General features: G+C 44.5%; 1 protein-coding gene across 6 annotated transcripts in view; it reads right to left on the reverse strand.

Moving 5' to 3' along the window:
- The window catches only part of LOC122541220 (collagen alpha-1(V) chain-like), a 386,777-nt gene that overhangs the window by 32,177 nt on the left and 330,184 nt on the right, over nucleotides 1-24,416 (reverse strand). For all 6 annotated transcript variants that reach the window (XM_087979516.1, XM_087979517.1, XM_087979518.1 and 3 more), the window contains 14 exons: nucleotides 23,457-23,564; nucleotides 22,678-22,785; nucleotides 21,402-21,455; nucleotides 20,305-20,358; nucleotides 16,292-16,399; nucleotides 13,390-13,443; nucleotides 13,225-13,278; nucleotides 13,063-13,116; nucleotides 9,475-9,528; nucleotides 8,355-8,462; nucleotides 7,646-7,699; nucleotides 4,826-4,879; nucleotides 4,673-4,726; nucleotides 1,468-1,521 (listed from right to left, as the gene is read on the reverse strand). In XM_087979516.1, coding sequence (XP_087835642.1) covers nucleotides 1,468-1,521; nucleotides 4,673-4,726; nucleotides 4,826-4,879; nucleotides 7,646-7,699; nucleotides 8,355-8,462; nucleotides 9,475-9,528; nucleotides 13,063-13,116; nucleotides 13,225-13,278; nucleotides 13,390-13,443; nucleotides 16,292-16,399; nucleotides 20,305-20,358; nucleotides 21,402-21,455; nucleotides 22,678-22,785; nucleotides 23,457-23,564 — 972 coding nt within the window. The remainder of the gene's footprint in view (nucleotides 1-1,467; nucleotides 1,522-4,672; nucleotides 4,727-4,825; nucleotides 4,880-7,645; nucleotides 7,700-8,354; nucleotides 8,463-9,474; nucleotides 9,529-13,062; nucleotides 13,117-13,224; nucleotides 13,279-13,389; nucleotides 13,444-16,291; nucleotides 16,400-20,304; nucleotides 20,359-21,401; nucleotides 21,456-22,677; nucleotides 22,786-23,456; nucleotides 23,565-24,416) is intronic.

The raw sequence follows: 24,416 nt of genomic DNA on the forward strand, positions 1-24,416 counted from the left end.
CTGAAAAATATAAGATGAAAAGTTTCAGCAATATATCTCCACTCTCCAGCAATTTTCCACTTCCAAAATACCTAATACAGATTCATAGAGATGTCCATCATGGAAACAGACTCTTCGGTCTAAATTGTCCATGCCGACCAGATACCTCAACCCAATCTAGTCCCACCTGATAAGCACGAGGCCCATATCCCTCTAAACCCTTCCTATTTATATACCCATCCAGATGCCTTTTAAATGTTGCAATTGTACCAGCCTCCACCACTTCCTCTGGCAGCTCATTCCACACACACATCACCCTCTGCGTGAAAAAGTTGCCCCTTAGGTCCTTTTTAAATCTTTCCCTTCTCATGTCCTCTAGTTCTGGACTCCCCCACCTCAGGGAAGAGACTTTGTCTATTTATCCTATCCATGCCCCTCATGGTTTTATAAACCTCTATAAGGTCACCGTCACAGCCTCTGATGCTCCAGGGAAAACAGCCCCAGCCTAGTCAATCACTCCCTATAGCTCAAATCCTCAAACCTTGGCAACATCCTTGTAAGTCTTTTCTGAAACCTTTCAAGTTTCACAACATCTTTCCAATAGATGGAGACCAAAACTGAGTGCAATATTGCAAAAGTGGCCTAACCAACATGCTGCTTACTACTGCTGACATGGAGTCTGTACAGAGCTGCTCCCTCTCTCTCATTCTCTCTCCTGTGCTTCCTCTCAACACACCATGCCTCCAACCTCAATCGAAATTCAAATAGTGAAAAGTTCAGAATTGGGCAAAAACTCAAGGATTTTTTTTAGATTAGATTTCCTACAGTATGTGAACAGGCCCATCGGCCCAACAAGTTCACACAGACCCTCCAAAGAACAATCCACCCAGACCCATTCCCATGCTGTACATTTACCCCTGACCCAATGCACCTAACACTATGGACAATTTAGCATGGCCAATTCACCTGACCTGCACATCTTTGGACTGTGGGAGGAAGCCATAGCACCCAGAGGAAACCCACGCAGACGGAAACCCATGCAGACATGGGGATAATGTGCAAACTCAACACAGTCGCCCGAGGCTGGAATTGAACCCAGGTCCCTGGCACTGTGAGGCAACAGTGCTAACCATTGACCCACCGTGCCACCCCAATTTTATTATTGTTTGATCAGAGATCTCCGCAGGATGCAATTGTTCGTGTTGGCTTCAGCTGCTGAAACTTTCGGAAGTTTAAAGATGATTTTGTATGAGTAACAAAGCATCATGGACCCAATCAAATAATCCAGCCATTGGCAACTCTCCTCCAAATACCTGAAACGCCATGGTACCCTGAGCATATATAAACTCTGCACAGTAAGGCAGGCTTGAGCATGCAGTCCACCTCCCTCAAATCATGTCATCCCTGTTTATCACTTCACTGACATACACAAATCCTCACCACTTCCAGGAAATATGGTAAAGCAAGTAGATTCTCTAAATCCATTACCTTGCTTCCTTTCTCGCCCTCTCTTCCCTCTGGACCAGGAGCTCCAGCTGGACCCTTTAAGAAAAATGAGAAAGCGAGAAGACAAAAATAAGTGTTAAACCCATCTAGACATCCAAAATCAGGGTTAGAAGGATGGTAAATGAGAAAGTTGTCTTTGTGACTACTAAGTAGTCCAACGCTGATACATCAATCTAATGCCAATATGCCTCCTGAAGAGAATCTGGTGTTAACTTTTAAACAGTTCCTTCCACTGGACTTCATGGTATTCTCTTTCAAAAATCCTCAAATCCTAGACGCAGGCCGCAGACCCAGATAAAAAGCTCACTCACACGTGCACACCTCAGAACCAGATAAACATCTCACTCACGTGTTCACATTGCAGAACCCAAGAAAGATCACATACACACACCCCAGACCCAGATAAACATCTCACTCACACATACACCACAAACCCAGGGAAGGACCGCACTCACATGTACACATCTCAGGTCCTGGTAACAATCGCAATCCCAGGTGACAGGGACACACACACACACACCCGATAAGAATATTTTGCAGCAGTATTTACCGTGGAGAAACACATGGAGGCTAGGGAAATCAGGGAAATAAATAGTGATTGCTTGAAAGGAGTCCGCATTACAGAAGAGGCGAGCTGAAGGTCTTAAAATGCATAAAGCCCTGGGATCTGATTAAGTCTACCCCAGGTATTGTGAGAAGCTAAGGGATAATTGTGAAAGACATGTATATTATCAACGTAATGGGTTAGGTGTCGGAAGACTGGTGGATATCTAATGTTGTGCCATTATTTCAGAAGGACTGCAAAGAAAAGCCAGCAAACTACAGACTGCTAAGCCTAATGTCCGTGGCAAGTAAGTTGTTGGAGGGGTTTCTGAGAGACAGGATCTACATGCATTTGAATAGGCAAGGAATGATTTCGGATAGTCAGCGTAGCTTTAGAGAATTGACAAATACACAGCGGTAGATGATGTCAGCATGGATTTTAGCAAGACCTTCGACAAGATTCCACAGGCTAGACTGTTTAGTGAGGTTAAATCACATGATGTCCAGGGAGACCTAACCATCTGGTTGCAAAATGGCTTGATATTAGAAGACATAGGGTGGTGGTAGAGATTGTTGTTTAAACTGGAGGCCTGTGACCAGCAGTGGGTCACAGGATCACTGCCGGGTCCACTATTGTTTGTCATATATAAACAATTTGGATGAAAATATAGAAGACATGATTAGTAAGCTTGTAGATGACGCCAAAATTGGTAGTATAATGGACAGGGAAGAAGGCTATTTAAGAGTATAAGACGATCTTGATCAACTGGGCTAGTGGGCTGAGGAATGGCAGATAAAGTTTAATTCAGGTGAATACGTGGTGCTACCTTATGGTAAGACAAACAAGGTCAGGATTTACACAGTTAATGGTAAGGGTCAAAGGACTGTTGTCGAATAGAGACTCCTAAGGGTACAAGTACATAGTTCCTTGAGAGTGGCATTAGAGGTAGACAGGGTGGTGAAGTTTGGCAAGTTTGCCTTTATCTGTCACAGCATTAAATACAGAAGTTAGGACGTCATGTCACAGCCGTACTAGACACTGGTAAGGCCACATTTTGAGTACTGCATACAATTCTGGTTGCCCTACTATGGGAGGGATGTTATTAAACCGAAAAAAGGTCCAAAATAGTTTTACAAGGACGTTACTGAGGCTGGAAGGTTCGAGTAAAAGAGGAGGCTGGATAAGCTGGAACTTTTTCTCTGAAGCATAGGAGGCCAAAGGGTGTCCGAATAGAGGCTTATAAAATCATGAGGGGCACAGGATAGTCAAGATATTTTCCTCAGGGTGGAGTTTAAAACTCGACAGCATAGGATTAAGGTGAGAGGGGAAAGACTTAAAAAAGGACAGGATCTTGACCAGATGGGCCAATGGGCTGAGAAGTGGCAGATGGAGTTTAATTCAGATAAATGCGAGGTGCTGCATTTCGGGAAAGCAAATCTTAGCAGGACTTATACACTTGATGGTAAGGTCCTAGGGAGTGTTGCTGAACAAAGAGACCTTGGAGTGCAGGTTCATAGCTCCTTGAAAGTGGAGTCGCAAGTTGATAGGATATTGAAGAAGGCGTTTGGTATGCTTTCCTCTGTTGGTCAGAGTATTGAGTACAGGAGTTGGGAGGTCATGTTGCGGCTGAGCAGGACATTGGTTAGGCCACTGTTGGAATATTGCATGCAATTCTGGTCTCCTTCCTATTGGAAAGATGTTGTGAAACTTGAAAGAGTTCAGAGAAGATTTACAAGGATGTTGCCAGGATTGGACGATTTGAGCTACAGGGAGAGACTGAACAGGCTGGGGCTGTTTTCCCTGGAGCGGAGACTGAGGGCTGACCTTATAGAGGTTTACAAAATTTTGAGGGGCATGGATAGGTAAATAGGCAAAGTCTTTTCCCTGGGGTCAGGAAGTCCAGAACTAGAGGGCATAGGTTTAGGGTGAGAGGGGAAAGACATAAAAGAGACCAACGGTGCAACTTTTTCACGCAGAGGGTGGTACGTGTATGGAATGAGCTGCCAGAAGAAGTGCTGGAGGCTGGTACAATTGCAACATTTAAGAGGCATTTGGATGGGTATATGAATAGGAAGGGTTTGGAGGGATATGGGCCGGGTGTTGGCAGGTGGGACTAGATTGGGTTGGTATATCTGGTCAGCATGGATGGGTTGCACCAAAGGGTCTGTTTCCATGCTGTGCCTCTCTATGACTCTATGACAGCTTTTTCGTACAGAGGATGGCGTGTATATGGAATGAGCTGCCAGAGGAAATGTTAAAGGTGGGTAAAGCTGGATAAAGTTACAAGATTTAAAAGATATTTGGACAGGTACATGGATAGGAAAGGTTTAGAGGGATACGGCCCAAACATAGGCAAATGGGACTAAATTAGTGTAGGAAATCTGGTCGACATGGATGAGCTGTACCAGAAGGTGTCTTTCAATGTGTATTATAGACACACACGCACGCACACACACACACCTCCCAGGTATCAAGTAGAAGTCTCGCACAGCTGCCATGCACAGCTATAGGCCATGCACAGCTGCCCCAGACCCAGCTACAGATCTCAACACAACTACTATGGCATCATCACATTATATGTCTCAAGCACGTGATGTGTAAATCCTCTCTGAATGGTTAACACTCTTTAAAATATTTGCTTACTCTCTTTCCTGTTGGACCTGGTGGTCCTACTTCACCAGTTGGACCAGGAGACCCCTGTGAAAGAAGGAAAGATAGAGAGTTTCAGATGTCAATCAATATACAGAGTAATCAGGAACATTGCAGACTCAGAGAACTCCCTCCATCACTACTTACAGCTTGACCTTGCTCACCAGTCTCTCCCCTTTCACCCTTTGCACCGTCCTGACCCTAAATTGAAAAAAAGACAACATAAGAATGACTACAATCAATCAGTTGTGAACACAAAGGTGCACCTCTATTTTCAGGATGTTAACTGCTGGGTTAACATCTGCTGTTCCCCAAGATGGAGGCACACATACCAATAGTACACTTTGTCACCTCAAGAAGAAACTAGCAGTAGATTGCACAACTACAATATGCTCAAGTGGAGACAGAAAACAGACTCAGAGACTATTCCCTGGCATCTTTTGATCCAGAACTGACAGGTCATATAAAAAAAGGGAGGTGTTTTGAGTAAGGTGCAACAGAAAAGCATGGGAATACAGAGAGGTGAGACGGCATGGAAGGGGCAGATTTAGGATCACGGAGAAAATCAACATAAACAAATGAGCATATCAGTGGGGGTAAGATAGTGTGAATCACAATTCCCTTTCTGCAGAAGAAGTGTTACTGGCAATTTTCCCACAGGTTGTGAGAAGCTGTCCACATACAAGGACAATGTTCAGACAAAGAATATCCTGTCAACTGATAGGGACAGCATTCACTTCTGGAACAGTCTGCCTCTATACACGCGGATCGTGCTCAGATACGGAACAGCTTGTTGAGAAATAGTGGCTGAATTCACATTGAAACAAAATTGTTCGTGCATAGGATCAGTATTCACATCTTGAGTTCCTTGTCCATAGATTGGAACAGTATTGACTACAAAAGGCTGTCTGTATACAGAGGTAGAATTGAAGTGCAAGCCCTTTGTCAGCCAATCTAGAATAGTCCTTTTGGCAAGTTGCAGTACATTTCACCCACTTCTACCTCTGCTCACAAAAAAGTGGCACTGTTCAATCATAGAATTGCCTATCCTTGGATAGAGGCAGTGAATTAGAATTGCCTGTCCTTGTATATGATAGCAATATTCATACCGAGAACAGCCTGTTTTTTGATAGAAGCTGTGTTCACATTTAAGTCAGTGTGTTTCTAAATATAGAAGCTATGTTCACATTTAGTGCATTCTATCTCCATACATAGGGGCAATTTTCTCATTTGGAACAACTTGTCCACATAGAGGGTGAGTTTTTCATATCTAGAACAGCTGTCTCTAAATGTAAAGAGCAGAGTTCACATTTACAAAATTCTGCTTTGGTTCATTGTTTCAACTGAAGAGCCTAGGATGGAGAACTTGGGGAAGATTCTTTGGATTGAGGATCCCAAAGCATGGCGCTTGATTACAGTAGAAGGTAGCAAGAGGCCACGCAGGAAGTAATGAATAGGATTTCTGTTTGAAAATGGGTTGAAGTCTAATGATAGTGAGCAACATTTGGACAGACTGCTGCAGATTTATTATTCGACAGTCCACTCACACCAATTGTATGATCTTTTGATCTCAGCCTTTGATTTCTCTGCGCATAAATTCTGTGTTGTGTGTGCTTCCTCTCACTTCACCTCATGAAGGGGCTACGAACCAAAAGCTTGTGGTTTCAAATAAACCTGTTTGTCTATAACCTGGCATCATATCATTTCTGACCATCATTAGGACCAGCCACAATCAGTCTTACATGGCAGGATAGGGCCAGTCACACTCACTCGAATATTGAGTCATAATTCTGAGCCCAAGCTCCAGCCTCAACGCTCAATAGGTTTCAAACCGTGCACCTTCTGATATGAAGCTGACTGGAAGTATATCCCAAGTGGGCTAATTGCCTGATAATAAGCTTTTATTTCAAAGGCCTGTAGATTGTACAGAAAGGGATGCTTAAAGGAGACCTAAGTTCCAAATCAACTGGAAATATAGATTCTGGAGCAAAAGGCAACGTAAGCAGTTCTGACTCTATACAAAAAGAAAAGAGAAAGACGTGAAAGACATGGTATGATTCCGATCTCAAATAGAATGAATGTGAAATAAGATTACATCCTTTTGATTAAATTAGATTCCCTACAGTATGGAAACAGGCCCTTGGGCCCAACAAGTCCACACGGACCCTCCGAAGAGTAACTCATCCAGATACATTCCCCTACCCTATATTATTTATCCCTGACTAATGCACCTAACACTATGGGCAATTTAGCATGGCCAATTCACCTGAGCAACACAACTTTCGATTGTGGGAGGAAACAGGAGCACTTGGAGGAAATGCAAACATGGGGAGAATATGCAAACTCCACACAGACAGTCGCCCGAGGCAGGAATCGAACCCGGGTCCCTGGCGCGGTGAGGCAACAGTGCCAAACACTGAGCCACCGTGTCGCCCTCAAACTCAACAGTATCCAGGACAAAGAAACCCAATCAATTTACACCTCATCCACTGCCTTAAAACATTCACTCCCACCACTAATGATGCATAAGGGCAGCAGTGTGTGCCATATACAAGGTTCACTGCAGCAACTCAACAAGGCTCCTCCAACAGCACACTCCAAATCCACAATCTCTACCATCCGTAAGGATTGGGCAGCAGATATATGGGAAAACCCCCCCACCTGCAAGCGCTCCTCCAGGCCACTCACCATCCCAATTGGGATCTATATTGAATTCATTCACTGTTGCTGGGTCAAAATCTCAGAAGTCCTTTCCCACCAGCACATTGGGTGTACATGCATACACCCCTCTTACACCCACCCTATGGACTGCAGCAGATAAAAAAAAAGATGAATATCCGCCAAAGTTATCAAGAACAAATAGTGATGGCAGCAGTGGTGCCCTCAATGGAATCAGAGATAGAAGGAATGAGAGGGCAAAGTTCAGTCAAACATCGTTACTGGTCCTCAGACCCTGTTCACACTTACACGTGGTCCAGGCTCACCACCAGGGCCGGGGTCACCAGGGAAGCCAACAGGACCCTAGAGTAAGAGAAAAGAGATTAAATAAATTGGAGGTCAAAAGGCTTGTAGCAGCTACCAGTCTTGCAACCTGTTGGAAAGCTGTACATCAATGTTAGCATTGAAAAAATTATGAGTTGGATAAACATGAAACCCCCCTTTTAAATTTTTTTTCATTCATTCACAGGCACAGGCACAGGGTGTCACTGGCACAGCAGTTATTGCCCATCTCTAATTTCCCAGAGGGTAGTTAAGTTGCTGTGAGTTTGGAGCACATGTAAGCCAGATCAGGTAAGGATAGTAGATTTCCTTCCCTGAAGCACACTGGTGAACCAGATAGGTTTCTTTTTTATTTAACAACAGCCTTTCTGTCAGTCTGTACACAGATAAGCTCTTTACAAATTCCAAAAGAGGATCATGCCCTTGAAACACTAACTCCCATTTCTTTATCTCTGCAGAATCTGCCTGATCAGCTGAGTACTTTCAACATGCCTGCTTTTTAAATTACAGTTCAAAGAAGGTCACGCCTTTGCCTCAGGCTCATACATAGAACTCTGAACAGCATATAACCCTTTTTCCGTGGTAATAAAGGAGCTAAGCCCCTCACAGTTCCTTGAATACCAAAGACTATAGGAATAAAGAATGCAGCCATCAGGCAGATTTGCAGTCTACTTACAGGATTGCCCTTGGGTCCATCGTCGCCAGTGGGCCCTTTAGTACCTGGAGGCCCAGCTTCACCAGGTTGGCCAGTTTCTCCTCTTTCTCCTCTCTCACCTTTTGGACCCTGCATTTAAAAAAACAATGTGAGAAAGGACCAGTTATTAGCTTCCTATTAAATTGATGTTCACATTTTACTTCACTCAATTTGCCTCCCCCTTACATGCCCAGTGAAACATCATCTGTCGCTGGCTTATATTGTCTTAAGACACGGGACCAGAGTTCAGTCATTTGTACAAGACACCTTTCTTGGGCATGTCTAGCAGACAGCCCAGACTGTACCAGCCTCACCCGCCTTCCATTCCCATGACACAATGCCCCCCCACCCCAATTTAACCTTTGCATTGAGTTGGAAAAAAACAACAAATCTGGGTGGAGGAAAAAAAATTAAGAAGTTCCACATAGTGCCTCAGAGGTGCTGCTGGACAAAGAAGAGACACTAAGCAAAGGAACTGTGACTCACATGGAAACTTGGTCAAAGAGGTAGGCTTTTGGAAAGAAAGGGAGTGGGATGGGAAGGGAATTCCAGAGCAGCAAGGCTGCCAGTAGTGAAGCAGGGATGGAGCCAAAAAGCAAATGGCTTTACATCTAGAATTGGACATGTGTTAGCTCAGGGTGAGCCAGGAGGCATGGTGCATTCACTGTGAATAGGCAGTTCCAAACACACACAATATTAAGTTGGGGGGAATTCTGTGGCGTCTGGAATTCCTCCCCTCCACATCACCACATGATTGAATCACAAAACCAGCTGAATTGTGCAAGGCAAGACATCACTGTGCGATAATTATCAAAAAATCTATTTGATGCCATTAGCTGAGGGATAAATACTAGCTAAAACACCCAGGAAATAACTCCTGCTCTTCTTCCAGGAATGCCATGGGATCTTCACACACACTTGAGAGGGTAGGCAAGCCTTGTTTGAATTTCCGATTTGATCTGGGTCCCTTCCCATTCCACCTAGCTACAGATCATTCTGATTCGCTGTCAGCTGGCCATGCTCTAGCTCTACATCCTCGACTTCCCAATGTGTTGAAGCCAAAACATTTCCACACCTTGAAAGCGCAGGAAACAATACTGACCTTTCGCCCAGGAAGGCCTTGGATTCCAGGAACGCCGGATTCTCCAGCTTCACCCTAAAGGGAAGACAGCATTCACGTCAGCATCTGAGTAAACAGCAATTGCAGCAGTTCAAGAAATATTCGTGATCCCTCTGGTTTGACTTACAACCCTGTTATATTTCACAAAGTCAGATGGTGTAGGATACAAATGGAGTCAACCTTTACAAACTTTTACAAGAATTTACTTACAGCTGCACATTCAAGCATGCATCTCCTAATCCATACCCTACACATTGTTTGTAGGGGTTCAAGTGAATCCCCAGTGAATGCGCATCACCCCATACAATTAGTTACAATTGACATACAATGAATATATAAAATACAACAGTGATTATCAAAATTATCAAAATATACATTCCAGTTGAAGTGTGATTTCTTTGCCATTATGTTTCTATGATTTTAACTGTATCTATAGTAATCATTTCTAGTCTCTTTGATTTGCTGTTTAATTCATTGTATACTGCCCAAATCACATTGTAATATCTCTCATTTATAGCAACTCCAAGGATCTTTAAACCATGTCTTTTCTCACCTCACCTAATGTATAGTCTTTAAAAGTCCAAGATCAGCACTATCTGACCATCACATCTTGAGTGTGCTTTTGTTTTGTTTCTATTATTGCCCCTTCACATTCCCCAATACAAGACAATGAGTGACTTCAGGTGCCTTTCTCAGTGCTTATTAACTGCCAAAATGACTCCATGACCCAGTATAGCTGTCAACTAAATTAGCCAGATCTAACTGGGTGCATCAATTACACTGTTGAAAATGTGTTGCTGGAAAAGCGCAGCAGGTCAGGCAGCATCCAAGGAGCAGGAGAATCGACGTTTTGGGCACGAGCCCTTCTTCAGCATCAATTACACTGTCTACAAACCACTTAGCCCAATTGACGTAGGCTGGTGCTTACGCTGCCCGCAAGCCTCCTTTCATCTAATGCATCTCAGTCTATCAGAGAATCTGCCTTCCCTCTGATTTCCCTTAAGTACATCAGTCCCATTTACCTCAGTTTCCATCTGACATTCTAAACAATTGCTGCATAAAGAAGCTTCTGCAGAACTCTCCCTTGAGGGTCACATGTGTACGAGTTCTATTGTTGGTCTCCCACACAAGTGAAACCATCTGCTCTACAGTTACCTCATCAAAACACTGAACAATTTTAAAAGAGCAGAACAAATAACAGGAGTACGTTTTTCATCCCCTGAAACCACTTTGCCAGTCCAGATGACCATGATTGATTTGCAGCACTAAATTTACTTGACATCAGCTCCCCAATTCCTTTGGACACAAAGCATCTATCAATTTCACTCTTAAGTACATTCACTGACTGAGTCTTCATAATTCTGTTGGCTAGTGATCTCGAAATATTCACAACCCTTGGAATGAAGGGTTCTTTCATCACACTTCTCAGTGGATGACCCCTTAGTCGGAGACTGTGACACCCTGGCCAGCTCACCAGCTACGCAAAACTTAATCTCTACCCTGTCAAACCCCTTAAGAACTTACTAAGTTTTAATGAGATGACCTCTCAGTCTTTTAAACTCTAGACTGCACAAGGATATTCTCCTCAATCTGCCTTCAGATACAAAAGGCAGGAGGATAACACCAAGTCATGATACACATTTGGAGATGTAATGGGCTGAATGGCTTCCTTCTGTGCTCTAGCAGTTCTGTGATTAATAGGACAACCTTTTGATCTGAGCAACAGATCTAGCAAATCTTCACTGAGCCCCATCTAAACGGATATCCCTCTTGTGACAAGGAGATCAAAACTGCTCACACCATTCCAGGTGTGATCCCACCTTTGCACAACTTTGGAGATATTTCACTTGATCAATTCCTGAGATAAAGGTTTTATTCTATGAGGTAAGGTCAGACTGAACCTATATCCAATGGTATTTAGAAGCAGGAGAACTTCTGTAAGATCCTGAAGGGACTACAGGCTGGATACTCAAAGGATATTTCCTCTAGTCTGGAAATTGAGCTGTGGTGCAGTGGTAGCATTCCTAAGGTTCAAGTCCCACCTGCTCAAGAGGTCTGCAATAACATTACAGATTAGAAAATATATGTAGGGCTCTTGTAGTGCAGTGGTAGTATCCCTACCACTGAGCCAGGGAGTCCAGGTTCAAGTCCCACCTCTCCAGAGGTGTATACTAACATTGCGGTATCAGCTGATTAGAAAATATCTCAAAATATGAAATAAGAATAAGATGTCTCCTGTGAAGACAGAGGAGGAGAATGTTTTTCTCCAGATGTGTTGTTAGTCTGTGGAATTCACTTCCCTAGAAAGATGTGGAGGGTGGGTCATTGAATATACTGAAGGCAGAGCTACATTGATTTTTGACAGACAGGGGAGATAATGGTTATGGGAATCAAGCAGGAAAGTGGAGTTTAGACCAGAATCAAATCAATCATGATCACATTGAGTGGTGAAACTGACCTGAAAGGCTAAATGACAATCTTCCAGATAAGTCCCATGTTCCAATACAATCGCAGTAAGGCTTATTTATTCTCATACTCCAAAGCTTTTGTAATAAACATTAACCTCTACTTTGCCATATTGTTGTCTGTAGCTGTACATTACTCATCTGTAATTGGTCTACAAGGTCACCCAAATTACCCTGAACTGTAACTGTCAAATTTGAAAATATTCCTTTATAACAAAATAAATCTATCCATACTACTTTGGATTATCTAGCCCCTGGCATCTTTTTGCTCACTTCCCTTATCTGCCCTTTGCACCCACTCACATCCTAATTTGCCACCTACATTTGTATGTCAACAAATTCAGATAATTTGCACTCAACCTCTTCATCTAAGTCAATGATGCAGATCGCAAATAGCCAGAAACAGTAGGAAAGTGGGATTAGAGTAAGTCATAGTGCAATTTTGACAGCACAGACTTGATGAGCCAAGTATGGGATCACTGTGTGATTCTATGAGGATTCAGAGCTGATATTTGTGAAGTTCTGCTAAGTGCCAGGTAAAACATGATGACTACATGGCTTTAAATTGATCTTCAATATTGCGCTGGTGCATGCGTGTGCATGTGTGTCTCTCTCCTTCTGTGTCTGTGTTAGAATATACAATCCAACTGAATTGCCACAGGCAGGGACAGAAGGTTTTATAAAAGGCCTAAAGGTGCCCGCCCACTGTTTGAGCTTGGCCTCCAGCTGGAGATGCGAGAGATGGTTGGCACAACCATGGGTCTTCTGTCTCCAGTTTGGAATACCTTGGGCAACAGATTCCTGCAAGTTAGTGGGAATACTGTATTTTGCCGAGGGGAGCTTTGAGCACGAGCAGGAAATTTATTTTGGCCCTGCTCCGCCCATGACCCCGGTAACCACAAGCCAAGTTGAAGCTCTGAATGAAGAACCCACTATTATGTCTTGTGTCAAATGCATGAACAATATAGGCCACCCAGAGCAGCTGATCAAATATGAACTGTGTCCCGATCCATGCCAACCTCGTGTTCTCACTCCCTGTATGTGGGCACCTCAAACCCACAATGTGTCTCCTGCCTCCTCCAAGTTGGGTTTTCTGACATCTTACCTTTTCTCCAATGGACCCTGGGTTGCCAATGCCTCCAGGGGGACCTTGAGGACCCTGTGGATGATGGGACAGAAAATAGGACGTGAGCATGTATTCAGGGATGAGCATCACCATGGGTCATTCAACAATGTACTCAAGGAGAGAAATGAAGCTAGCACTTACATCAGCTCCATTTGGACCGGCAGGGCCGGTAGGACCAGGAGGGCCAGGTGGACCCTGTGAGAGAAAAGACAAGGAGAGTCATAAGGGATACACATACAGGGTGTTTCTGGAGTGGTTCATGACACTGTGTCAGAGAGAGATAGAGAGATCAGGACAGAAACTCACCATGGGACCAACATCACCAGTCTCACCCTTGGTTCCTGAAGGCCCAGGCATTCCCTACAAAATGAAACAAGACAAATTAGCTCCTCACCATGGAGTCACAGCCAGACATCGCACGGTATTTATTTATTCAAACACTCTGTGGGATAAAGGGTTGCTGTGTCAGGGAGAGAATCAAGTATGTGGGGAGATCTTAGGGGAGGAAAGTGTGGGTAGGAGATCATGAAGGAGGAGTGTGTGGGGGAGGAATTGTTAGGGAAGATGATTTTTTGGGGATGATTGTTAAGGAGGACTGAATCGGGGGAGATGGTTAGGGAGGAGTGTGTGGGGGAAGGTCATTAGAGACAGGTATGTGAGGACCACGGAGAAATTGTTGGAGTGTGGAGATCATTAGAGAGGAGTGTGTGTGGGACCTGGAGATCATTAGGGAGGAGAGACTGTTAGGGAGGAGTTTGTGGTTGGGAGAAGAGATGGTTTGGGAGCAGATTATGGGCCGGGGTGTTCGTTAAGGAGAAGCATGTCAGTGGGTGGGGGGTGGAGATCATTAAGGAGGAGCGTGTTAGGGACGAGATCGTTAGAAAGGAGTGTATGGTGGGGAAGATCATTAGGGAAGACTTAGGAGGGGGAAGAAGAGATTGTTAGGGAAGACTGTGTTGGGGGCATCATGCATGAGTGAGGGAATCTTCAGCAGGAGCATGTTGGGGGAAGAGAGATCATTTGGGACGAGTGTGTGGGAGGAAGGAGTGATTGTTAGCGAGGAGTTTATGGAAGTGATTCAGTAGAGGAGTGTGTGTGTTGGTGGGGGAGTCGTTAGGGAGGAGAGGGGTTGAGAATATAGGAAGAGAATCAGATGTGAGTAGTGTGTTGCTCAGATGATCAGAAAAGGGCATAGAGAGGTGTAGATGGTGGTGGGGGAGGGTTGTGAGTGAAGACAGAGAAGACAGTAAAGGCATTGAGAGTGAAAGAGATGGTAAAGGCATGGAGAATGAAGGAGACAGTAAAAGCATGGAGATAAAGGAGATGACAAAGAGCAGATTGTGTTATAGGAAGTGAAATCAGGGTGAAGAATTAAGGAGGAGATGGAAAAGGAGTGTTTATTTTTATTCACGCATGTGCCATATGCACTGTTGGCTTGCCCATCATTTATTGCCCGAGAAAAGGTGGTGGTGAACTACCTTCCTGAACTGCTGTAGTCCTTTATTGCATTTATAGGGCTAGTCCAGTTAAGGTTCTGGTCAACATGATTTCTCCAGGTTTTTGATAGTGGGTATTGACATCGACTGTTTGGTGATGGTTAGATTCTTTGTTTGGGATAATCATTCCCTGGAACTTGTGTGGCATGAATAGTACTTGTCACCAATCAGCCACCTTGGATGTTTCTACATATGGACACGGACTGCCTCAACACCTGAGGAGCTGGGAATAGCACAATCGTCACTGAGCATCCCACTTCTGATCTCATGATAGAGGGAAGGACATTGATGATACAGCCAAGGGCACCATCCTGAGAAACTCTTGCAGAAATGTCCTGGAGCTGAGATGACTGACCTCCAATGACTTTCTTCCTGTGTGCCAGGTATGACTCCAACCAATAAAGAGTTGCCCCCGAAACCCATCAATTCCAATTTTGCGAGGGATCTTGATACCACAATCAGTTGAATACTGCATTGATGTCAACGGTTGTCACTCTCACCTCACCTCTGTAATTCAGCTCTTTAGTCCAAGTTTGAACCAAGGCTGAGTGGACCTAGCAGAACCTAAACTAAACTAGACATCTAAACTAAACTAGACATCTAAATTAAACTAAATACACACACGCTGCTTGTTAGCACTATTGACAACACCTTTCAGAGAGTGGATTGATGATAATTGGTTGGGTTGGACCAGACTTCCTTTCTCAGCACAGAACATATCTGGGCAATTTCCCACATTGTCGGGAAGATTCCAGAGTTGGAGCTGTACTAGAACAGTTTGGCTAAGGGTGTGGCAATTTCTGGAGCAGAAGTCTTCAGTGCCATTGCTGGAATGGAGTCAGGGACTTTGCAGGATCCTGTGCCTCCAAACATTTTGTGATATCACGTGAAATAAGCTGTTTCGGTTAATGACTGGTCCATGATACTGGGGACCTCAGGATGCGGTTGAAATGGATCACCCACTCGGAATTTCTGGCTGAAGATTGCTGCGAATGCTTTAGCCTCAGCTCTTGCACCGATATGCTGGGATTCCCCAGCATTGAGGATGGGGATATTTATGAAGCCTACTTCTCCAATGAATTTTTTTAACTGTCCACCACTGGACATGGAATCATTTTCTGTTGGTGCAGGATCACTTATTGCTATCATATTATTCGGCATGCAAGTAAGCCCGTTTTTATTTCCTGAGTGAATAGCCTCATCCAGTGTGTACTCCCCATCCCAGTTAATCCCATCTCCCAGTGTATTCCCCCCCCCCCACATCTCATGTGTTCCCACTCTCCTCAATTTGAATACCTCCCTAGTGTGCACACCCACAGGGATCAGCATCCCTCTGGAGTATTCCTGTTCTCCTGTGGCTCCAAACCCCATTACATTCGAACCCTGAATGCCACCAGCCGATGTGTACCTCCAGTGTTCCCATTCCCCTGTGTGTATCACCCCTGTGTAAACCTCCCCACAGTGCACCCCTTACCCCTGTGTGTTTCCCCTGTTGCCTTCGTGTGATCTCCATCACCTCAGTGTAACTCCCTCATCTGGTGTGTTCCCCTCACACGGTATGTCAAAATCTCCCTCTCCAAGTGTTCCCCCACCTCTCAGAATGTCACCCATTCTCTCTGTCCCCCCACCTCACCCTGTCACTGGCACAGGGATGAACAGGACCCATCCCTTCTTCCCATCAAACCACCTGGAGACCAGTCCCGTTAACTAACCTGCAGGCCAATTGGACCTGGTGATCCAGGGAAGCCTCTGGGACCATCATCGCCCTTCTGTCCAAAATGTCCCTGCTGGCCCCTCGGTCCAGGCTCTCCATCTGCACCCTGCAGGAGGAAAGAGGGGTGGCACCTTGTCAGATTTGGAGTCAAGCTACCTTTCAGACCCTTCTTATGCAAGCCTCTTGATATCTCTCTAGTCAGACTAAATTCTATTTGTAGGTCTCAATCGAGTGATCTTTCTCTCCAACTACATTCATCTCCCTCCCTTGTCGCAGGTACTCAACACCACATACACATACATATGCCAGTGAAGCAACGATGCACTGCAGTGGTGACTGAAAATGCCCCCATTGGGAATTCTAGGCTGGAGCTTCAGACCTGCAATGGAGGGGCCCCTTTAAGATGGCTGCCATTCTTCGAGACAGTCTGGACCTCCAGAGGTGAGACCAGACACTGGGCAGAAAATTTCCCATAGTGCCTCATGCTGGCAATTCATCATCCTTGCTGCACCACAAGTATTATTGGGCCTTTTACCAATCCCTCACTCAGGTTTCTGAGACGCACAATCTGTGGAAATGGATTATGTTACAGGTTCTCTTAATCCCACAAATCAACAATGATACTGAGTTTACGTCCTCCCTGATAGTGGACATTTTAGCAGAGGTTAGAGTCGGAGGTTGGTAATACCAGTGTTACAATGGAAACAGAGAAACAGAGGAGCAGGAATAGGTAATATAGCCCGTTGAGTCTACTCCACCATTTAACTCTATGATAGTGAACTTTGCACATCAAGGCCACTTTGTTGCACTGTCCCCATATCCCTTGATATAAGACCACAAGATGTAGGAGATGAAGTAGCCCATTCAGCATATTGATTTTGCTCTGTCATTCAATAAGATCATCGCTGATCTGATTATCCAAAACTCTACTTTCCTGCCTTTTCCCAAAACCCCAGCTTCCCCTTATTGATTAAAAACTGTTTGTCTCAGCCTTGGATAAACTTAACGGCCCAGCCTCAACAGCCCTCTGTGGTAAACAATTCAACAGAATCACAACCCGGTGAAAACAAATTTCTCCTTATTTCTGTCTTAAATCGGTGACTTAACGATCTTAGCCTTGAACAAACTTGACTGAGCTACCACCTGGATTGGAGAATTCCAAAGGTTCAAAACTCTGTGTGAAGAACATCCTCTTCAGCTCAGCCCTAAATGGCCTGCCCCTTATTCAGAGACTCTGTCCCCTCGATTATAGACTGCCCAGTTGCCACCAGCTTCCCCTACCCACCCCAGTCCCATCCTGTAGGATCCCTTACGGACTGTTTAGGTTAAAATTGACACTCTCAGTGTTCATGGTTTTCTTAAAATCTGAATTGATCAGGTTTTATGTCTGTGTCTGATTATTTGCTCCCTCCCATCCACAAGAATTTACATAAACGATATACGGCACATAAATAGGCCATTCAGCCCAAAGTTTATTCTCCACCCGAACCTAGTCTTGTTTCTCACCTAAATCTAACATCTGAACTGTCAATTTTCATCTCCCACAAATACCCTTATCCCTTTGTTAAAGCCAGAAATATGTCTGAAGCTTTTAAAATTGTCAATGAATAAGTGGTGTCAATAACCAGTACTGATCTGAAATGACAGCGGAAGTAGTAGGTGTTTAGCAAATCTCCGCAGGAACTGGGGGAATGACACTCATTAGAAGCACAGAAAATAGCGGTAGCAGTAAGCAATTTCACCTTTCAAGCCTGCTCTGCTTTTCAATATGATTATGTCTGATCATCCACACCCTGTCCCCATTTTCTTCCCATAGCCTTTCAGCCTTTCAGCCCTCAGAATTAAATCTAATTTCTTCTCGAAAACATTAAATGTTTTGGCCTCAGCCACTTTCTGGTGATAGAGAATTCCACAGGCTCACCGTTCTGTGGGTGCAGTACGAATTGTCTATCTTTAGACAGTGATTCCTGTTACTGGGTCCCTGTCATTGAGGACATGTTTCCTGCATTTACCCTGTCTAGCAGTTTCCAATTTTATACATTTACTAAATTTGATCTAAGAACTTTATGAAATACAGAGTTTCATAATGCACTCCTAACTGCTCTCCCATATTGTACCCTCAATAATCTTGGAATCACCCAATACATTGCTGCAAGAGTCCTAACTCAGAGTGTGTTCTGCTTTTCCAGCTCGTCCTGTGCTCAATAACCAACACCAACTCTAAAATTCAGCTGTTGCTTGATTTGAAGTTTTCATCCTTGAGCCCAAATCTCTCTATGGCCTTGTTCCCTCCCTATCTCTGCAATCTCCTCCAGCCCAACAACCCTCGGAGATCTCTGTGCTCTTCCAATTCTGGCCTTATGAGCAGACCCCACTTTTAAACGCCAACACTACCTGTGGCTGTGCTTTCAACTGCATGGTCCCCAAAGTCAGGAACTCTCTCTCTAAACCTCCCCGACTCTCCTCTTTTAAAATTCTATTTAAAACCAAACAAGTTCAGTCAAGCTTTTGGTCACCCTCCCTAATACCGCCACACATGGTTTCTAATACTCCTTTGAAGTATCAATAAAGGCACTAAATAAATGTAAATAATTACTGTTTGCGTAATCAGTTAAATCCGCATGGCAGATGGATTCTTGATTATCAAGGGGATGAAAAATTATTAAGAATGTGCAGGAATATAGAGCTGAATTTAAAATTAGATCAGCCAAGTTCTTATTGAATAGACAAGCAGGCTCAAAGGGCTGAGTGGCCTATTAATCCTTGTACAAAACTATTATTAAGTGCTGATTAGTGTCTTGGGATATCCCAAGGAACGTCAGCTATGTTATGCACAATGTAGTCTCATAAACAGCAGTGTAACAATGGTGAGTTAATGTTTTTGGTGATCCTAGTCGAGTGCTAAATATTAAGCCGAGGCCACAAGGGAGAATTCCCTTGCGCTCTTTCAAAAACAGCCACACAGGATCTTTTACATCCACACTTAGATTTTTACTGGTTCGTCTGCGAAGACTGTACCTCACCTCCTCAGTGCCCCACTTTTCACCAGGATGTTACCCAGGATGGAGCATTTCAGCTATAACGACAGGCCGAATAAACTCAGGTTGATTTCTTTCGGGCAGAGAAAGTTGAAAGGGGACCTAATATTATGAGGGAATTTAACAGGGAATAGAAATCAGCTATTTTCCTTGGTCAAGGTGTCAATAACTAAGGGGCACGATTTTCAAGTGAAAGGCAGAGGGCATTAGAGGGAATTTGAGTCAAATCTTTTTCAACTAGCAGGCAGTGGGGGTCTGGAATGCACAGGCTTGGGATGGTAATTGACGTGGTAAACCTCACAACCTTCAAAAGTATTCAAATGAGTACTTGAAGTACTGTAACATTCAAGGCTTAGTGCAGGAAAAAGTGAGACTAGTGTATGCAGTCGTGTATTTTTGGCAATACAGTCTCAATGGGCTGAAGAAAGTCTTCTGTATTTTCTTTTGCTTTTTTTTTAAAGTGCATTCACAATTAGATATCGCTGGCACGGCCAGCATTTGTTATCCATCTCTAATTGCCCACAGAGCAGATAAGGATTGGTGTGTGTCTGGAGTCACATGCTCACCAGACCAGATAAATACAACAGTAAACCTTCTCTAAAGGACATTAGTGAACTACATGGGTTTTTTCCAGCGATCAACAACAGTTTCATGGTCATCATTAGATTCTGAACTCCAATTGTTTTTATTTTATTCAAGTTCCATCATCTGCCATGGTGAGATTTGAATGCGGGTCCCCAGAATGTTACTTGCGTCATTTTTTAAAAAGGCCGTCTAGCAATAATACCATTAGGCTATTGCTTCCCCCTGCTATGAGCGCTGTACGATTCTATGGGAACGGATTTTGTGCTCCAACTCGAACTTCACAACCCGTGAGCCCAAAGGCAAGAGCAAGTCCACACAGTCAATGCTTGTCTTTGTGGCAGATTAGGTCCAGAGAGATTGTTCGCTCCCAGTAACAGCGAGTACTTACTGCAGGACCTGGTTGACCAACGGGACCGATTGGACCTGGAGGACCGGGTGGACCCTGAAACAAATTTAAAAACACACACACAAGACGTCATAAATCCCATGGACAAAAATCATAGATTGGCAAAAATATTAAGAATTAATTATGTTCTACTGTGAGATAACAACTAAACATTTTGAACATGTATGTTTATCTACATTTTAACTAAAAAGACCCTAATAGTTTTATTAATACCATTGATTTAACTGAATTGACAGGTTTGTTGAAAGCTCTAAATTGTCGTGGAGCTAGAGGTAGAGAGGAGGCCATGACTTATATTTATTGGATTTTCTTATTAATTTAGTATTGACCTTGTTATTCACCATCTGACCTGTTCTGCAGAAGGGACAGACCCATCACTCCACAAGACTCACTGATGACAGCTATCCTCTTGCATCTTCCCAACCTTCATGTGGGCCTTGAATGATTTAGAAATTCTACACAACCCATACACATAAATGCCAAGGAATCCCATACAGCAACAAGGCCTAGAAATTCCATGAAGCCTAGACAACAAGGCCCATAAATTTCACAAAGACAAAAAGGGCAATAAATTCCATGCAGCCTTGACAACAAGGCCCAGAAATTCAGCCTGGATAACAAGACACATAAATTTTATGTAATGTACGCTCGGAGGTATAGAAATTCCACAAAGTGTAGACAACCAGGCACAGAGATTCTATGACACCTAGACAACAGGCCCATAAATTTCATGAGGCCTAGATAATAAGGGCCATAAATTTCACAGGTCATAGACACCTCATGGAAATTCCAGAGCCTAGACATCAAGGCCCAGCAATACTGTGAAACCAAGGAGGCTGGACAAAGGTTTCAGGATTTCACAGGCCAAGACACCAAAGGGCCGACTTAAATAGTTCAGTTTGGGCACAGACACAGATACATTGAAGACAATATCAATTTAGTTACACCACCCTTTGCAACTCAAATGTTCACTCTGCTATGATGTGAAGCTTCACGCCAAAAGACCCCCAAACGCAATTCCCCTCCTGACCTGGGGTCAGCTTGGACTGAAGAGGAACAGAACTGAAAGTTGTACTCACATGTTCACCTTTGTTTCCCTTCCTCCCTTTGTGTCCAGGTTCACCCACTTCACCCTGGAGAACAAGGAAAAAGAAATGAAGAATACGTCCCACTCACACAACTGACACCAAGAACCTAGATCATTTCGTTCTGTTCAACAGTGGATTCTTTTGATCTGATGCTGACCACTGCTAACTTTCATGATCATGTGAAGCTTACAACACAATTATTTTCCAGTGGAAGGACAGGCTGGCCTTAGGTATTGTCCAAGGCACTGTGTTGACCTATTTCCCAGTGATGGGACAGCACAGAAGCTCTCCACTCCCCCCACCCAACATCACCACCATCACCACCCACCACCCCCTACTCCACCTCGTGCCTCTCAATTCCCACGGTTCTTCACAAACAACTACACCTCTTTGTGGCAAAATCCAATTCTCGCACCACACTTGTTATACAATAGAGGGGGCTCCGGCAGGAGTAGGAGAGGGAATTTGCAGGTAATATGAATCTAACTGAAATCACAGGCAAAGACTGCACAGCCCGGGGTTGTTTCCTTTGGAAAGCCAGAGGCTGAGGGGAGACCAAAGCATGTGTATGTACCTGTAGACAAAGGGAGTCAATAATCAGGGGAAGCAGATCTAGCAGGCAAGACGTTTAGAGGAATTGGCTGGGGTGGGGCGGGAGGGGGGGTTCAATTTATCCAGAGGGTAGAGCACACATGGAAATGGCTTCAGACAGTCAAAGTTACAAATCACACAACACCAGGTTATAGTCCAACAGGTTTATTTGGAAGCACGAGCTTTCAAAGTGCTGCTTCTTCATCAGGTGTTTGATGAACCACCAGAAGGAGCAGCTCTCCAAAAGCTAGTGCTTCCAAATAAACCTGTTGGACTATAATCTGGTGTTAGGAGAAAGTGAGGACTGCAGATGCTGGAGATCAGAGCTGAAAAATGTGTTGCTGGAAAAGCGCAGCAGGTCAGGCAGCATCCAAGGGGCAGGAGAATCGACGTTTCGGGCATGAGCCCTTCTTCCTGAATGCTCCTTGGATGCTGCCTGACCTGCTGCACTTTTCCAGCAACACATTTTTCAGCTATAATCTGGTGTTGTGTGATTTGTAAATTTGTCCACCCCAGTCCAACACCAGTTCCTCCAATTCAGGTAGACACCTTCACATGTGTGGCACCTGCTGCCTCCTGCCAGAGTTTTGTGGAAAACCAAGAATAGGACCATCCTCCCACCCTCCCCAAGGAGATGCTCTGAGCCCTGCAAAACCCTCACCCAGAGAAGTCTTACCTTGTCACCATCCTCACCAGGACCTCCAGGTGTGCCCGCGGGCCCTGGAAGTCCGACAGGGCCTTGGACACCATCTCGGCCAGCAGGACCAATCGGGCCTTTACCACCCTGCAAGTCAGAGAGACAGAGGGAACAGAGAGTTGGCAAGTACGAAGCCATGGGCACTTCTCCCACTCCGCAAGCGTTTAAGCCCTTAAATCAAGGGATGGTTTATTCCACATACCATCCCACCCACCTCCCTCAAAGCTCCAATAACACCCTGTCCCTATAAACAATTGGCAATTTGACAGACCACCATTCTCCCCCCATCCTGCCCCGATCCACAGAAAAGAAGGAGTGAAAAAACAAACAAAAGTAACACTTGGAGTGATGGTCATTTTTGACTGGCACACACTTGATGGGCTGAAAGGTCTTTTTCAGTGCTAACTCTATGATTATACAGTTGCTCTGAGGTACACTAGTCAGAGCAGTGTGCATTGTTTGAAATTGCACTGGTCTACTCTTCCCTTCTGGAGCCCAAAGACATAATCTGACCCACATGCCTTACCCCAAAACACTTGGCATACTTAATGCCCAAAACCAACTCTTTAACCGTTCCACTCCTCGGCACTGAACAGTCCAACTATCTCTTCCCCACTCCTCACCATCCAAAAGACTGGTACCAACAGCCCTTGAACAGCAAGAATGATTTAACCAATGGGTAGAGAACCAAGGGGTGCAGTACAGCAACCTGCTCCCATGGCGCACTGCCTTCTCAAGAAGCCAAGGGACAGACTTACCGGCACTCCTTTCTCCCCTGCGGGGCCAGGTGGTCCCTGAGGTCCTGGACGTCCTGGGAGACCGATGGGACCTCCAGGTCCTGCTTTGCCTCTCACTCCAGGGGAGCCCTAAAAGAGAAGATTGGTGGGGAGGGATGGGATAGGGAAGAGAATGAGGCAGGGCGAAAAGGGTCAAAGAGGAAATAAAGACAAGTTCACCAGAGGCAGGGGAGAAAGAAAACTTTCTGGGTAACTGCCAGCATAGTGATACTCAGACAATGGGCTCAAACTTGGGACAAATGAGTCATCACCGGACTTGAATGCTTAAATAAGTTCCCTCGCCCCATTGCCATCGTCCTCGGTAGGTCACACAGCATATCACAGACCCCTCTCTGCAAACATATAAATGAATGAGGAATGCTCCCTGTCCCAATGATGTGGAGGTGCCGGTATTGGACAAGGTCAAAAATCACAGGACACCGTATAGTCCAACAGGTTTGTTTGAAAACACTAGCTTTCGGAGCACTGCTCCCTCACCGGTGTCTGTCCCAAAGATATTCTTTAAAGAAAGGAAAACTGCTGTCCATACCTGGTCTGGCATATATGTAGCTCCAGACCTGCAGCAATATGGTTGACTCAGCAATTAGAGATGGGTAACAAATGTTAGGCTCAGCCAGGAATGCCCACATTTCACAAAGAAATTTTTTAAAAACCCAAGGCCACATGGTCATCTGCTTGGCTACTCTGAAGCATTCAAGTCTCCTCTGTTGTCAAGACCAAAGTGAGGAAATCGATGGAAAATGATTGGGCACTAGGCAACGTCTCATTCCTAAATGTCTCCACTGCATCCCCAACCCTGTCATGGACCCTTTTTTTGAGTCTGGATATTTAAGGAGGTCTTTTGGCTCACTCGGTACCCTCCTTGTCTTTGAGGTGGAAGATTTGGGTTCGAGTCCCAGTGCAGGACTTGAAGCTCAAGCT

This window comes from Chiloscyllium plagiosum, unplaced genomic scaffold (genome assembly GCF_037043375.1).
Source record: "Chiloscyllium plagiosum isolate Xiang-an unplaced genomic scaffold, Cpla_swu_hap1 HiC_scaffold_35, whole genome shotgun sequence".
Lineage (NCBI taxonomy): Eukaryota > Metazoa > Chordata > Chondrichthyes > Orectolobiformes > Hemiscylliidae > Chiloscyllium > Chiloscyllium plagiosum.